At 35.9% G+C, this 16,998-nt stretch overlaps 3 protein-coding genes across 3 annotated transcripts; 1 reads left to right on the top strand and 2 right to left on the bottom strand.

Annotated features, from left to right (window-relative positions):
* Positions 1-9,516: 9,516 nt before the first annotated feature.
* LOC110932487 lies at positions 9,517-10,161 on the bottom strand. The gene has a single exon (XM_022175817.1). It carries the CDS (start codon positions 10,159-10,161, stop codon positions 9,517-9,519), a length of 645 nt encoding a protein of 214 aa, XP_022031509.1.
* Positions 10,162-11,842: 1,681 nt separating this feature from the next.
* LOC110928260 (transmembrane protein 64) lies at positions 11,843-14,190 on the top strand. Its single transcript, XM_022171360.2, has 4 exons — positions 11,843-12,198; positions 12,751-12,987; positions 13,254-13,471; positions 13,896-14,190. Exons 1-4 carry the CDS (start codon positions 11,935-11,937, stop codon positions 14,080-14,082), a joined length of 906 nt encoding a protein of 301 aa, XP_022027052.1. The 5' UTR covers positions 11,843-11,934; the 3' UTR covers positions 14,083-14,190.
* Positions 14,191-14,691: 501 nt separating this feature from the next.
* On the bottom strand, positions 14,692-15,370 carry LOC110932488 (blue copper protein 1b). Its single transcript, XM_022175818.2, has 2 exons — positions 15,178-15,370; positions 14,692-15,100 (listed from the first exon to the last, which is right to left on the bottom strand). Exons 1-2 carry the CDS (start codon positions 15,341-15,343, stop codon positions 14,796-14,798), a joined length of 471 nt encoding a protein of 156 aa, XP_022031510.1. The 5' UTR covers positions 15,344-15,370; the 3' UTR covers positions 14,692-14,795.
* Between the last annotated feature and the right edge of the window lie 1,628 nt (positions 15,371-16,998).

Below are 16,998 nucleotides of genomic sequence, written 5' to 3'. Positions count from 1 at the left end.
GTTATAGTCGATAGGCTGACTAAATCAGCTCATTTTCTACCCATCAAGGAGACGTATAGCTCCGATATGCTAGCCCAACTTTATGTTGATAAGATTGTAGCCTTACACGGCATACCTGTGTCTATTATCTCCGACAGGGATACTAGGTACACGTCTCATTTCTGGAAGAGTTTCCAGCAATCTTTGAGCACGCGTTTGAACTTCAGTACGGCTTACCATCCACAGACGGACGGGCAGAGTGAGCGTACTATCCAAACGCTAGAAGACATGCTTCGTGCATGTGCGATCGATTTAGGTGGTAACTGGGATAAGAATCTACCCCTAATCGAATTCTCCTACAATAATAGCTACCATACCAGCATAAAGGCTGCGCCTTTCGAGGCATTATACGGTAGGAAATGTAGATCGCCTGTTTGTTGGGCGGAAGTGGGAGAGGTCCAATTATCAGGACCGGAGATAGTTTTCCAGACAACGGACAAGATTGTCCAGATTCGGGAACGTCTCAAGGCTGCCAGAGATAGGCAGAAAAGTTACGCTGATCCGAAGCGTAAGGATTTTCACTTCGAAGTGGGTGAAAAAGTATTGCTTAAGGTATCACCCTGGAAAGGGGTGATGCGTTTCGGCAAGAAAGGCAAACTGAGTCCGAGATACATAGGACCTTTTGAGGTCATTGAACGTGTCGGGTCAGTTGCCTATAAGTTGAAATTGCCTGAAGAGCTCAATGGAATTCACAATGTGTTCCACATCTGCAATCTCAAGAAGTGCTTCGCCGATGAATCATTGGTGATCCCACACACAGATGTGCATATAGATGAGAGCTTAAAGTTTGTAGAGAAGCCTTTGTCGATTGAAGATCGACAGGTGAAAAAGCTTCGAAGAAAACACGTACCGATTGTAAAGGTCAAATGGGATGCTCGTAGAGGTCCCGAATATACGTGGGAAGTCGAAGCCACAATGAAAGAAAAATACCCTTATTTATTTGAGTAAATCTCGGGTCGAGATTTATTTTAAGGGGGTGAGGATGTAACACCTCGAATTTTTGTGTCCAATGATGTGTTAACACGTGTCATTTGTTTACACGTGGCATTGATATTAAATAAAGGACTAATATTGACAAACCTTGAAAGTATGTAAATTCGAGGGTTATAAATATCAACCAAGGGTAAATATACTGTATAGTAACCCTAAATAATGCTCGTACCTTCAAACGAATAAATCATGGATCGCACGGAAGCGAAACACGGAAGAAAGTGAGAGATTACAAACTACAGGGGTTAACTGTGTCAACATGTTTAATTATACCTCTGAGTGACCCTTTAACGCTCCCGATGTTTTGTAACAGTATTATACGCTCACTAGGATATACTGTATAAATTCCGCGACGTTCCGTTTTAAAACGAGAAAGTTATGATCGAATTCGTATGAGAAGGGTTAAAAGCGTCAACAATGAAAGTTAAGGCTTTCCGAATAATTAATAAACTAATCGGGGACTTAATAATGCGGGTAAATAACACGAGGCCCTTAATTGTAATTAACCGAGGGCCAAACCGCAAAGTTACCCCTTCAAACCCGAAAGGTCAGGTTAATAATTACGAAAGATTTCGTTATTAATTACTAGATTCTTATAATCATTACAAAATATTTAAAATCTTTGAAAAACAACCCTCTCGCGGGCCGCATTACATTCTTGGTTAAGTTGAGGCGGGCCGCGAGCCCCCTAATATACGCGCCTGATTTTTAAAACTCAGGCGGCCCGCGTACAAAGTGCATGGTTCCTCCATGCGGGCCGCGTGGGACGCCCAGATGCAGAAACTTTGGATTTTTATGCCTTTTGAGCTTGTGAACGATCAAATCTCCAATAAATGAGGCATGGGCGCCCCCTACTCGACCCATAACACTCTAGGCCAGCTGCCCATCATCCATGGTCACTTGTAGACCAATGTGTGATGATCTTGGAGCTTGTTTTGCACTATAAATAGGCATACTTGTTCACAACTTAGAACACACCTCAAAACTCAACTACTGATCATTCTTGGAGCTCTCAAGCTTTCCTCTGTGCTCTTAAGTCTTGCCTTAAGCTTCTGTAAGTGGTCAAACCCTTTGTGATTTCATATTTCCATAGATTTAGCTTAAAAGTCAATCCGTCGTAACCAACGGTTGACTTTGCAATAACTCACAAATGGTTCAGTAGATTGTCGAATCAAAAGTAGTTATGAGATGGTATTTGTGTGGGTAATAAACCTCTGAAAGGGTTCCCCATGATCACCACTCTAACTATGTCAAATATCGAGTCAAACGCTTGCTTAAAAAGTCAACAGAAAGCTATTTTTGCGATTCTTGCATAATCTGTAATGTATATGCTATGAAACCTATTTTGATGATCATAAAACATGATATTAAGTATATAAACTGGTCTAAACTCGTTTGATTCGGCCATTGGCTATATTGAACCGGTTCGGAGCCGAATGTCGCAAAAGTTTGACTTTTGCTTTGACTTCAGTTCTGACCTGTTTTAGTGAGGTATAGATATGCCTTAGGACTCTCTTAGGACCAGGTTACATGATGGTATAACCCTCTGTGACCGGTTCATGATTTGTCCGAGTCTTTTACGCATTTTCGTTAATCGCCTAAAAGTTGACCGTAACGGCCTTTTTAAAATAAAACGAGTATTTCGGACGCATGAATGGACCATAACCTTGCTAATTAAAGTATAAGCATGTCCTTAAAGTTTCACGTCAATCCGAGGTCTAGAATGAGAGTTATGCTAAAAAGCGCAATTAAAGTAAACTTTTGGAATAAACGGCGCAATTAGCATAACGCCTACCTAAACCAAGATTTCGTCACCAAAACTTTTACCCACTGTTGTAAAATAATATTTTTGGAATTTTGAAGATTTTTAATAATTTTTACCTTGCTCATAACCTGCGGTTATGGCTACGGTTCGGTAAATACCGAATATGCCCTTTTCGGCCAAAACTTGAGTTCTACAAGGTCTTTTGACCCGATTCCAGTTGCTACTGATTTTAAAAAAATAAATAAAGTATTTTAGACTCTATAAACTGTTCGGGAAACTCAGATTTCCTGTAAAACTCGAAAAGCTCTTTAAAAGTCTTTAAAATGACCGAAAAACCCCTACGGGGCGATATATTGACTAAAACTCATTACGGGCATCACGGAAGGTATCCTACTGATACCACAACCTCTTTAAGGCATATTGACCTAGGAAACGAGCATAGGACTCTCATGGTTAACCGTTTAGCCTATTGCGCGCACGGTTCGGCTTATGGAAATAGTTTTCATAAATTAGCCGATATGGGTCAAACCATATTATTTTGACCCTAAAACCCAGAGTGTGAACTTTAAACCCATATAAAACAAGTCTCTGAACTTGTTGGGTCAGAATCACACTCCCTTCTCGGTTTTCGCCTTTTCGCGCGATTAAACCATATCTATCTTTTGAAACCAACCGGTCTAGGCTACGGCTAATATAAAGACCCGTTAGGATTCTAATAGGTTAATTAAAACCTTCGTTCCAGAATAGGAGCCCCAGTAAAAGCTATCTGTGACGTAATCCATTAAGGAATATACTTGCAAAGGTAAATACTTTAACTTATTTTCCCTTATACGAGCTTGGGATACGGTATATTAATACCGCTTGATTGAGCATCATATCTTCCATCGCTTAGGTGGTTAATTGAATAATGTGATCGGCTCATTTAAACAGTCTTGTTACTTAAAAGCCTTTGGGGGGTTAATGACCGTTGTCCCGGATATCCTTGGCATCATTTTACGAAATGGCCACGACCTCGACATCCCGGTGTAGGCGTACACCCGGTATATTATGTCGACATTATTATTATTAAAAGACGTAGCCGTTGTTTTTTACACTACGGTTTTACGCAATGTGGTGTGTCTATTAATCTTTAACCCGGACAGGATCCGGGCTACTGAACGCATAAAAGGACATGTAATTCGTTCACAAGATTTTAATAATTTTCCCAAGTTATAAAAGAGTTTGTGCCTCGTGCATTCAAATAAATTTTAATAAACATTTTCAAATGTGTCAGTTGAACGTATTTACCAGTGTAAACTGACGTATTTTCCCCAAAAGATTAAGTGCAGGTACTGCACGAAATTTGGCTGGTAATAGCTTCCTAGCATCGTGATAAGTCTCGCAAGCTTGATGCTGTATCTGACTGAACAATACTTTATTATTATTTTGATCCCCTGTGGATACAATTCGACTTCTGTAATACATTTGATATTACATTCAAAAGGTTGAATTATATTTATCTTTATGCTTCCGCTGTGCATTTATATAATTGTGTGGTTTGACTATATTATTGCCAACTACGTCACGGTAATCCCCCACCGGGCCCACCGGTGATACACGTGGAAATCGGGGTGTGACATGATTAATGTGTTGATTACAGTGTTATGCTGATTACGGAATGTGCTGAAGGTGGTGGTGTGGGATGTTACTGTCGGATGTGCTGACGGTGGTGTTACCGTGCTGATTAAGGTGCTGATGTTGACAATGTGCTGATTGCGGTGTTGACGATAATACTGATTGCGGTGTTGACGATGATGCTGATTACAACGTTGCTGATGATGCTGATTACCGTGCTGATGACGATGCTGATTTGATGATGAAGAATAAATTAGGAGATTAAGATTTGAATTAATCTTACATGAATTTAGGGATAATTTAATTATTGTTTTAACCAAATATAAATAAAAGGGTATAAAAGTCTAAAATGCCCTTAAATTAATTTTTAATTGAGAACGCATGTTATCAAACTGTTGGTTCTTACGGTTTATACAAAGATACCTATTTGTATATGATCCTATACTTGTAACACAAAACAATATCACCATGTAATTAAGTGTTAAAATTATGGGCCTAGCCCAGTCTAAGAGTTAGCTATGGCCCAACAAGTTAAAGGGCTCGTGAGAAAGACATCATTGGAACTAGTAAATTTTCCCCATGTTGTGGTCGCGTCGAAACGTAAAGTAACTCGTACTTGTACCGTCTAATAAAAACGTATTATATGACCTGACTCGTTTCCGAACAAAAGTTATGTCAAAACGTAGATCAACTAAAAACGTATATAAAAATAGAATTAACTATCATTTTCGTCCCTGTGGTTTGTCCAATTATGCCAGTTCAGACCAAATTTCAAATTTATACCATTTCCGTCTCTGACATTTATTGAAACATGTCAGTTCCGTCCAAAAAGCATGAGTTAACTGCTATTTTCGTCTCTGTGGTTTGTCTAATTATTCGATTTAACCTTAGTTTTTTTGGATGGAACTGACATGTTTCAAGAATGTCACAGACGAAAATGGTACAAATTTGAAATTTGGCCTAAACTGACATAATTGGACAAACCATGGGGACGAAAATGATAGCTAACTCTAAAATAACCATGAAAACGTATTATATTTGACCCAACTTATTTGTGAAAGAAATTTACGTTGAAATGTTAACCAACTTGAATTAATACCGATACGTACATCAAAATAAGCACGTAAGAAAATTATGTTTTTTTAGTTAAATAAAGGTATGGCGCGTTGCGGCGGCGACGAAACGTAAAATAAATTGAATTTATATCGTCTAATGAAAACATATTATATTTTACCCGATTCGTTTTAGAACAAAATTTATGTCAAAACCTAGACAAACAAAAAACGTACATAAAAAAGCACAAAAACGTATTATATCTAAGCCTGTTCATTTCTAAAAAAATTTACACTGGAACTTAAATCAACTGGAATTTATATTGGTACGTACATAAAAAATGACAAAACCTTTTCAAAGTTGAGGGGTTGTAAGTGTCAATATTAAATTTAAAAGGTAAAAGTAAAAGAAAAAACAAAAAGAAACTTAAAGGCAAAAAAAAAAAAAAATATTAATCATTTGAAGTTACCTAACTTGAAATCTAACTTATAATAAAAGACTCCAAATAATGGCACGTGACATTCTCTTCTTCAACCTCATAAATTTTATTTATATTTGTTTAATAATTTTTTTAATATTAATATTAATTAATAACCGATATATAGATATCACTTATTTTTATCCTTATCTTTATCTAAAATTAATAAATAACTTCTATTTTGCAATTTAGACCCTTTGTTTTTTACTTTTAACCCAAAGTTTTTCATCTTTTGCAATTTAATCCCGACTCTTTTTTATTTTCAATTTTGGTCCACCATACTTTTCATCTTTCCCAAGTTTTTCGTTTCGTTCTAAATTTTGTGTGTTAATGCACCGCAACGTGAGTGTGGGGTTCAACATTTTTCCATATATATTTTTCCCAATTGACTGGCCCGTCGCTTTTTCTGTGTCTGACAAGTTCGTCCAATACGTGGGTCATGGATGGACTTAGTTATTTTTTTCTATGTTTTACATTTTGGTTTAATTTCTCAGCAACGAGCGTGCGTGATTCAAAGATTTTATGTCTGCTTTTCGCTCTGCGTTATCTTTTTCCCATTTTTATTTATTTTTTTATGAGTTTTTCCAGTGTTGGTGGTCGTTGACAGTGGTATAGTATTGCTACTACTTAACATAGGTTTATGACAATCGCTGCAACGCAGGGGTACTTATATATAATATAAGGAACCGAGAAGTTGATCGCTAACATTTTTATGCATATTGAGATTGTGAATGTTCTCTTCCGGTCTTCCTATCTCGTTCCATCTGTATTCCCATCTCATTCATCATCATCATCATACTCAGTAAATCTCACCAATAGCAAAGCTAAGGTAGGGTCTGAGGAGGGTAAGATGTAGACAGCCTTACCTCTACCTCGTAGGAGTAGAGAGGTTGATTCTAGTGACACCCCCGACTTGATAGTAATTTTGCATCAAGCCTTAGACATAAGGCACATAACACTCAACAATTGAGACAACTACGGATTAGTGCATGTACCCCTTGTCTTTCAGCTATTAACGCCACCACATGATGTGTGATTAACCATCTCCCTTTTTAATGTTATTTTCACGCAATTAGTAAAATAACGTTAAAATCAGTGCACTTTCACTTTTGCTCCCCAAACGTCCACACATATATACATTATATGCGCATACCGCAAGCGTGGTGTTGTATTACCATCTCATTGAGATGTTAAATTGAGTAGCGTAACTATCTAATATGGTTACCCTACTGAGTTCACTTCATAACTTCCACAACAACACATGTTTTCATATGTAACATCAATTATATATTTAACGTGATGACAGAGCCGTCTTCGAGAACTTTTAAAAAAACTTTAGGCCTCGGGCAACAAAAAGAATTGGGCCCAAAATTGTGGTTAAGAGGAAATGAATAAAAAAAATAAAACCTTCAGAGTGGAGTAGCGAAGACTTAAACTTGAGACCTCTACATTATCTTGAGTTGGTTTTTTTCACTCCACCACCAACATTTTTTTGCATAACAAGTGGATTCACATACTAAATATATAATTTAATATATATATATATATATATATATATATATATATATATATATATATATATATATATATATATAAACTTTTATAATCTTTTGGGCCCTTTGAAAATTTGGGTCTCGAGCGACGACATGGTTTGGCTGGCCAAGAGCCGGCCCTGCGTGATGATATGCATCTAAAGTTTAAAACATGGTTGTAAAACAAGGTCTCCAAGGCCGATTACTTCTCGAGTAGTCGCTACAAGGTAGTCTGTCGGGACGACTTTATTCAGCTCCGCCTAATTACTTGGAATTGATAAAACACGGTTAAGCTCGGCCAGAATCGGATCTAGTAGGTCAACTCAGGCCAGGATTGACTTAAAAAAATAAAAAAAATATGCATGTAATGAATATAATTTTCACATACTTTGTTATAAATATTTGTAAATTTATGTTATTTAACATATATTTAATTCCGGAAACAATTTATTTATAATTTAACATGTTCGAGTACTCTCGAGGAAATCTCCACCTAGGCTGAGTACTCTCAGCTCCCTATTGACCGATTGGGGAGCGTCTAGCGACTTTTGCAACGATAGTTTAAACTATTCAAGGAATTGGGTCTTTGACATAATTTTGGAAGATATGGGCCACAAGAGGACCCTTTTAAACCCAGTTTATAACAGCCGATGTGTTTGTAGAAGGGGATAAATTATTGAAAGCTAGTGGTTCATTTTTAAGGCGATCACAAACTCTTAAAGTGGTCATTGAGGAATCAATCATCAATCAAATGAGTCCTCCCAGGTACAAGGGCGGATCTAGCCCATATTTATAGAGGCGTTTCAAGTCCAGTTTTAAAGCGGAATTACCATAATCTTCGGATTCATCCTAGGAAGATGAGCTATTCTGCAATTAACCGGGATCGTTAGGCTGCTAATGACCGTCTTGCACGTGACTATTTTTTGTGACGATCCCATGTATGATGAAGCTATTTTAGGCGCCGTTTTCGCATGAGTTGACATTTATTCATACGGATAGTTAGCAATTTGGAGTCAATGTATCATTTTTTTCAACAAAGGTGCGACGCTATAGGTAAACAAGGTTTCACAACTTTACAAAAGTGTATGCCAACAAATTGTCAAATGATGTACGATGCTAACATTGATTCATGGGATATATATTTAATGATGTTGGAAAACGTCATGCGAGAAAGTCTTATGATTAATTAATAGTTGTTACATATTATTATTACAGGTTAATTGTTTCTACATGTTGTTATTACTATTATTACAAAGCATTGTTCTTATTACATTAGTTAAAGGTGTTATTGAACTCAACGGAAAGAGATATTTGAGAAGACTGGCATGGGGTGACAAATATACGAGGTGCATGAAGTCGTACGCGACTATTCTAGGATGCTTGGCAACATTGATTGAACACAATAGCGGTGGTTAAACTAGCCCACTAGTTGGCGATAGCATTATCAACGAGGTGACCATCTACACCCAACCATGATACTTGAAGTCGTGACATCACATAATATTTGGATTTCACATGCATTATTTGGGGTTGCTGGATCCAACAATGATATCAATGTTTTAGATCAATCACATATTATCGAAAACATCATAGACGGAGTTGCACCTGGGTCTTCGTTTTTTGTCGATTACGTAGAGTACTAGTATGGGTATTATATTGTCGATTGTATTTATCCAGAGAACAACACATTCTTCAAAGCACTTACATGCCCACATGAGGACAAAAAAACATTAAAAATGCAAAAATCAACAAGAAAGGATATTGGACAGACATTTGGAGTTCTGAAGAAACGTTGGGCTATCATCGTTAATCCAACACAAATTTGGGAGAAAGAAAAAAGGGTTGCTTGATTTCACTTCATATGATCTTCTTAAACAAAAGAAAAATGATTTGCCAAACTATTTTGACTTCTGTCGTTTTTTTTTTGAACGATCAACAAATATTTATTACTTTGCCAAAAGCTAGAGAGATTACTAGCCACATATTTACATAGTGTCACCAAAACTAAACCAACAGAACATGAATATACACCAAACAAAGGCAAACTACCATCCCAGCTGATACATGTTAAACCCACTCCAAATTTTCCAGTCAAGACCTGGATGTTTTGATCTGGCTTTAACCCACAAGAAGCTTAGAGCTTTGATGTCACCCACGACCTTCTCCAAAGACCATCCAGTCTGGTTAAAAATCAGCTCATTACGTGCTTTCCACACACACCACATCACCGATAGGCACACGGCATACACCGCCTTCTTGGACTTTAATGACACTCCCACAAAATTGTGTAGCTCCAAAATATCTTTTAATCCAAAAGCAAAAATAGGAGGTATCTTGAGCCATAATGAAATCGCCTGCCAGATAGCTTGAGCAAAACCACAGGATACCAACAAATGCTCGGCCGTCTCGTTATGTTCACTGCATATCGGACACAAGATGGAACCTACGTTTATGTTGCGCCGCTCCAAAGCACACTTAGTTGGAAGCCTCTCCATTTCAGCCCGCCACGCTAAAATCTCAACCTTCTTGGGGACCCAGTTATTATGTTTAATAGTGTAGGGAGAAGGTACATGCTGCTGCCTTTTAAGGGCAGCTTTAACACACTGCACAGAAAAAGCACCCGACCCATCTAAAGTCCATATCCATCGGTCCGAGTCACCAGTCAAACCCGGCTGCCCCAGTAAGGCCATTAACTGCTGAAAATCATTACTTTCAGCCCCATCTAGTAGCCCCCTTTTCCAATCCCAAACCCATTCCGACCCATCCGCATTAACTCGGTCCTTGACTTCTGTCGTGATTAGTGCTGTCAACAAACAAACAAATCGTTAGACAATACGGAATAGAGAACACCAACAACCTTACTTGAATTTGGTAAAGCATTTAATTAATTTTAGTATTTTTATGTATACTATTGTTCTTTTTTTCTTTTTAATAATTAAAAATATTAATTGAATATTAGTCTTTGTTTAGTTAAAATTTTAAATTAATTTTACTGTTTTATTTCAAATTAAAGTACTAAATAAATATTAGTAAATTTCAATTTTAATTAGTCTTTATGATAAGATTCAAATTGCATGATTTTATACAAATGAACAAGTCTTGCAAAAACACTTAGTGATTTATAATATATGTTAGTATGAGTGGAAGGTGAAAACATTTTTGCCTATGTGATAAAACTTCTATTTTCACCATTCAATTCTGAGTTTTTTCTCAAAGTAGTCTTAATTGAAAAAATATTTACCAAAATGGTGTTCCTTTAAAAATATTTACCAAAATACTGTTTTAAAAGTTAGTTGTCTCTCTCATCATCTCATTAAATAAAAACTAATTCGGGAATTTTATTATTTATTTTAATCACTACTTTGTTTTTTGAAACCGAAACGTAAGACTTCTACTTTCTTACTTTTTTTATAGATTTTTTTTTTGTTTTATTGGATCAATATAATAATAATTTATTCTACTCCAGTTAACCCATATAGTTTTTGTTATATCTTTTGCCACATTATATAACTCTTCTCTTTTTATTATTTTTTCAATAAACTCATGTTAAATAAGAATCTAAATATATTAAATAGTGAAATAAAACATCATAATTTTATTTGCTGCCCATCTTTAAAAATGATCTTTTTAAAAATTTCTATTATTTGATAGAAAAAAAAAATACTATTTCATGCTTATCTAGACTAATATGGTATTTCTTTAATTGTTAATTAAATTAAAAAAATATGATGTGTTTTTGAACAATTAATCTACTTAAAGTCATATCAATTTGTACAAAACAAACACCAACTTTATTTTTACTCATACATTTTTATAATAACTTATATTAACAGATATACTAAACGATTTTACTGTTTGCTTTTATACAACTTTTTATATAATCAATTAAGTTAATATATAGTGATATAAGCAATTCAGGTTTAAAGCTCTTTTTTTGAGTGATCATTATATTGTTCTTTTTTTCTATTTAATCTTTATAGTGTTTTATTTTTGTTTAATAAACATACAATATGTTTTTTCCTTTTTAATAGGAGGGAGATATAACTATTTATTTAAAACACTATCTTGGTAAATACTTTTAAAGGAATACCATTTTGGTAAATATTTTTTCCACTAACACTATTTTAGAAAAAAACTCTTCAATTCTTTGCCAGTTGAAAGTTTGTTTGTATACCAAAGTCATAATAGGTAATAAATATAATTAAATATAGTTTCTATGTATTTTTATTTTGGTTACAAAATTTTAATCCAAAACTTAAAAAAAATAAACATGGACGAAAAATATACATCCTTAAAAACAAACATATAACGTCATTAGCATTAATAATCATGTATTTCAATCTACGTTTCCTTCACCACAACACATTCCATTTGATTCTCCCAGAATTCCCTTTTACCGTTATTTCAAAACCCACCCATTTCAGGGGTTCCATTTTGATTTGATATCATCTTCATCAATCAAAATGACGCTTGAAAACAATGCCGGAATCACCCGGTTGAAGGTTGGGTTTGAACTTGAAGACCCCAAGCATGATTACGTAATTATGACGACACCAGAAGGGTTGGCGGGTTTGTCTCCGTCATCTTCTTCTTCTTCTTCGTCCGGGGAATGTATTAGTATTTGGTGGTCGTTTTGGTGGTGGGGAAAACTTGTTTTTCTGGTTATATTTCTGGTAGTTTTGGCGTTTTGTTTCTTCGTATGGATCGGACCTTATCTAATGGACAAGGTATGTTTTGCAATTGCATTCATTCATTCATTTGAATTTGTGAAGTTATGATGCATGTTTGTTAATTTTGGACATATGATTAATAATGTGAGGTAACCATAGACAAGGATACACTAGCATACAAGGTTTAGGGGGTGTTTGGGATCACTAATTACAACTTTAACATTTGGTCTGTCGCACCATTAATATTGTCAGCTTTGCCTGCGATGAGTTCAGATATTTGTTTTTGGTTGCCCAAGGAGAGCACCTGATACATGGATTACCCCACCCGAGCATGCATAAATGTGGAGTTTTCTTTTTATCTACAACCATTGCATCCTAACGCGTTGGTGATATATGAGGGGCATTCCTTATGGCCTAGTAGTATTAGCGCTCTATACATAACAAAATAGAACAATGTGAAATTTGATAATGTTAACCGCGTTTTGGTAAACCAAATACATTTAAAGTGTGTCGATAATATATCAATCCTAAACACCCCTTAGTAAATGTAGTAGCTTCTCCAAATCCACTCCATGACTTGATCCAATCTAATAATCGGCATGTTTTCAGGAGGTTATCCCTATCTTAAATTGGGAAATTGAGGCGTTCAGTAAACCAGTACTAGCAGTTCTGATATTTTCATCGGTGGCAATCTTCCCGAGCTTATGTATACCGTCTACGCCCTCCATGTGGGTTGCAGGGATGACTTTCGGTTACGGTTTGGGATTTTTACTTATAATTTGTGGTGTTTCCATTGGTGTATCACTTCCTTATTTCATTGGTTCCCTATTTTACCACAAAATCCAAGTGAGTATACCCCTACCATTACAAGTATTATTTAATTTGTTATTAATGACCGTGAGAATGCGTTACTGGTAAACTCACGGGTGTTGGAACTCTATCAATACCCTGCTATTCAATGAGATCAGATAAAACAAAACTTTGTGTTGGACATATGGCATTCATGGGGGGGGGGGGGGGGTATCCCTCACGCGCTTATATCTGCATCACCCCATGAAGGTAACAATTATAGATGATAATTTAAGGTGATTTTTTTTTTGTATGTTATGCAGTGGTGGTTGGATAGATATCCAAAAAAAGCATCAATTTTGAGATTAGCAGGCGAAGGAGATTTGTATGATCAGTTTAGAGCTGTGATGTTATTAAGGATATCCCCCTTTCCATATATTGTATACAACTATTGTGCTGTTGCTACTGATGTTAAGTTTGTTCCCTACTTGTTTGGAACATTAGTTGGAATTTTGCCAGAAGTCTTTATTGCAATTTACACGTAAGATTTTATAGGTAGAGGATCATGTACATTAATCCAGAAGTGTGAGAAGTGTATTATAACACCATATAAACACCGTATAACACGATGTAACAACATATAACACCATGTAACACTATATAACAAATATAACACTATATTTTGTCTGATAGCATGTCTATGATAGATGTACAGTGTTATATATTGTTATATAGTGTTATATAGTGTTACATAGTGTTATATGGTGTTGTATGGTGTTACATAGTGTTATACGGTGTTTATATGGTGTTATATAGTGTTATATATAGTGTTATAATACACTTATCACACTTCTCAACTTCTGAATTAATGTACACTATCCCTACCCAGATTTTATATATAAACCTCTTGTGGGAAAAAAATGCATTTTTTAAGTTAAAATCTAATTGTTTCCTTGTTTTTTCAGGGGCATAATGATACGAACATTGGCAGATGCGTCAAAAGATCAACGTTCGCTTGCACCCCTTCAGATTGTACTCACGGTTTGTGGGTTTATTTTGACGATTGTTACCACGATAATAGTCACAGTTTGTGCGAAAAAACGTCTTAAGGAGTTGCAGACAGTTGAAGAAGAGCTGTTATTGTTACGATAACATTAGGGTTTTTTAGGGTAACCGTGATAACACGTTAGAGAAAACTCACGGGCCCTACCAATACCATGTAAACTAGTAGGATAGGTAAAGCTTGTCACTTACGCTAGGCAGGTGGTCTTCAATACGAGCTAGTCATCACATAATTCGAATCCCGTGAATCTTTGAGACATTAGGGTTTTCACAAGCCACGGTTTGGGAGATGGGTACAATAGTAATTTTACTCAAAATTGGTAATCTTTGTTTTTGTTTAGTCTGCTTGTAAATTGTTTGTACATAATTGATTTCTCATGCTTCACATGGCTTAAAATCTTGCCTTTTTCTATTAATTTATTTGTGTGATTAGAAATTTTGATGCGAGTCAAAACAACACACCGGTATGATTAGGGGCGGAGTTAGAATGTTAGTAGGGGTAGCACGGGCTACCCCTCAACCCGTCTCCGTTGTGTAAAAATACCCATTAACTCCGTTTCCGTAGTGTAAAAATATCCCTAAACTTCGTCTCCGTTATACAAAGGATACCCTTGATTCAAAAAAAAAAAATGAGATACCCCTGAATTTTTGGGCTAGTTCCATCGCTAAGTATGATCATAATATTTGATGAATCAAATGAGATGGATAACACAAACCCCTATATTAAAAACAAATTCATATAGGGTAAATCAACCATGGGTACATTATTTGAAACTAGACCAACCTCACATGCATGGAGAATACTAAACCAAGAATGTTAACATGAGACCACTAAACAATGCAGCTACAATACCATAAGTTATAGATACCGGTGATATGGCAACAGCCGAAGACATCGACTGTGATAGAACGGTGATGACAAGCTTCATGTTTCTCGACTCACAATGCTTCGCGACACCACAAATGTACCATTTCTTTCCAGGGGTTTGAAGTGGGATGACGTCTCGTCCACTTGTCAAAGTTCCATTGTTTGATGACGTGCTACATTGTTGGAAACCCGTGCCGTTGACTTTCACCACATTGTGCGTGCCAGACGCGTAATTAAAAACTATGTAACCAAAATTTAAAACATTTGTTTAGTTTACAACAAATATTGTCAACCATATTTGTAGGAATATAACGTACCGAGTTTATCTCCGACGTAGAAAACTTTATCCTTGGCCCACGCTTGATAATCGAAGTCGAGAGTCCAACCGCTTCCATCACCGACAACGTATTCTTTGGCAGAAATCGAAGTTGCAAGAAGAAAGATTGTTGAGATGAAGATAATGGTAGAACGTGCCGCGGCCATTCTCGAAATATATTTGAAGTTTGTAATCAATAACTGTTATGAGATTGGTTCTAACTTGTTTAATTCAGTGAGAATCGGCATTATTTATATGGTTTAATTAGAATGAATGAAGATTGTAAAGAGTGGCTAGCTAGGGAACCGACTATAGACGGCAATTGCCATAATCTTTATCGAAAGCTTTTTTTTTTTCAGCTTGATCTTAATTATTTTTAGGATGTGGCCGAGATCTATATCTCGTTTTTTTATTATTATTATTTTTTTTAATTCACTGTGTTTTTTTAGTGTATGACATTAGTGAACTTAACAAAAAGTATTTTTTTTTTCAAATACCTAGGTGTTAGAACTTAGAAGAGACCCCTATAATAATAGCATTCCAGTCGATTATAAAACCATCCACTATCTTAAACCTTTTAAAGTTATTCATAACATGTTAGAACATCTGTGATGGGTTTGTCGACCCTACAGACGCTGATGTAGAGGAGAGAAATGTGAGAAGGGGATAAGAGAGGGTGGAGAATATTTGTTATAACACGTCGCAAACGATTTTGCGATCGACATATATCCATAGCTTTTCATTTTATTGCGTCATAGTCGTACACATTTTAAGTTATGTACAGGGGCGGACCTATGTGTACTTGTGGGTGGGCGTGGCACCCTTGAAAAAAAATTTAGTATATTTTTTAGTCAAAAAACCCGACAACACCTTTTGAAAATCTGGTGCACCTTCAGCAAATAATTACTGGGTCCGCCACTAGTTTGGTTTGATTATGTATATGTTACATAATATGGTAACATGGCTCTTCTTTTATAATTAAGTATTAAATTCTTATCAAAGCCTTGATAGGCTATAATTATAAAAATATATGTAACTATTTCAAAGTGAAAGTTGATTGCCGCAAAGTTGCGGACTCTGTGACTTGTAATTCGGCTGACGAATCTTGGTACAAGACAATAGAGCGGCCACCGTCACCCTCAATTTCATTGCATCCATCGAAACCATCATTGGCTTTTTTTCCTATTATTATATTGAAGTACACCAGAAAATTATTACAATACTAAGATTTATACATTAATAATGATCTTAGGATTATCAAGCTATTTTGCTTAATAATGATTTACTTGAAAACCAAATGAGAAATGACAATAAACATTCACTCGATTAAACTATTATGATTTCAAACACTATGAAGCCTCAAGAGGCACCACCCCCTTGACGATAGGGCTTGTAAATCGTATCTTATCAGGTTTAACAGGTCTCTAACGACGCGAATAACATAAGTATTAAACATGAATTCAACTTGTTTAACTACTTTATATATTATGTCTATAACACAGTTGTATGTTTTATGTATTAAGGAGAAGAAATGATAGATCGTAGCCTCCTAATTACATTTTTTTAAAAAAATAAAAAACCAAATAGTGTACTTTTTCAATAAACAGGTTTAATTGTGTCTTATATAGATATCTATTGGCAGCCCCACTTGACGGGGTCCGGAGCAGCGCCCTGACGAAGTCGGGGGTTGTCCCCCTAAGTAGTCAGGAGCAACCTTGGTAGCAAGTTGCTACTCCTCAGTGGCAACTTTTGTCTTTCAGTAGCAACAAAATATAATGGTAATAGCAACTGAGAACTTCGTAGGAACTCAGAACTTCGTAAG

Source organism: Helianthus annuus, chromosome 3 (genome assembly GCF_002127325.2).
Source record: "Helianthus annuus cultivar XRQ/B chromosome 3, HanXRQr2.0-SUNRISE, whole genome shotgun sequence".
NCBI classification, from domain to species: Eukaryota; Viridiplantae; Streptophyta; class Magnoliopsida; order Asterales; family Asteraceae; genus Helianthus; species Helianthus annuus.
This window is presented reverse-complemented; position numbering and strand designations above follow the sequence as displayed.

Bases quoted from the DNA above. Each gene is read 5' to 3' on its own strand.
- LOC110932487 (XM_022175817.1), bottom strand. From the start codon at position 10,161: ATGGCCTTACTGGGGCAGCCGGGTTTGACTGGTGACTCGGACCGATGG.
- LOC110928260 (XM_022171360.2), top strand. From the start codon at position 11,935: ATGACGCTTGAAAACAATGCCGGAATCACCCGGTTGAAGGTTGGGTTT. The intron at 12,988-13,253 runs GTGAGTATACCC...TATGTTATGCAG, and splicing joins TATTTTACCACAAAATCCAA to TGGTGGTTGGATAGATATCC. The intron at 13,472-13,895 runs GTAAGATTTTAT...TTGTTTTTTCAG, and splicing joins GTCTTTATTGCAATTTACAC to GGGCATAATGATACGAACAT.
- LOC110932488 (XM_022175818.2), bottom strand. From the start codon at position 15,343: ATGGCCGCGGCACGTTCTACCATTATCTTCATCTCAACAATCTTTCTT. The intron at 15,101-15,177 runs GTACGTTATATT...TTGGTTACATAG, and splicing joins CTACGTCGGAGATAAACTCG to TTTTTAATTACGCGTCTGGC.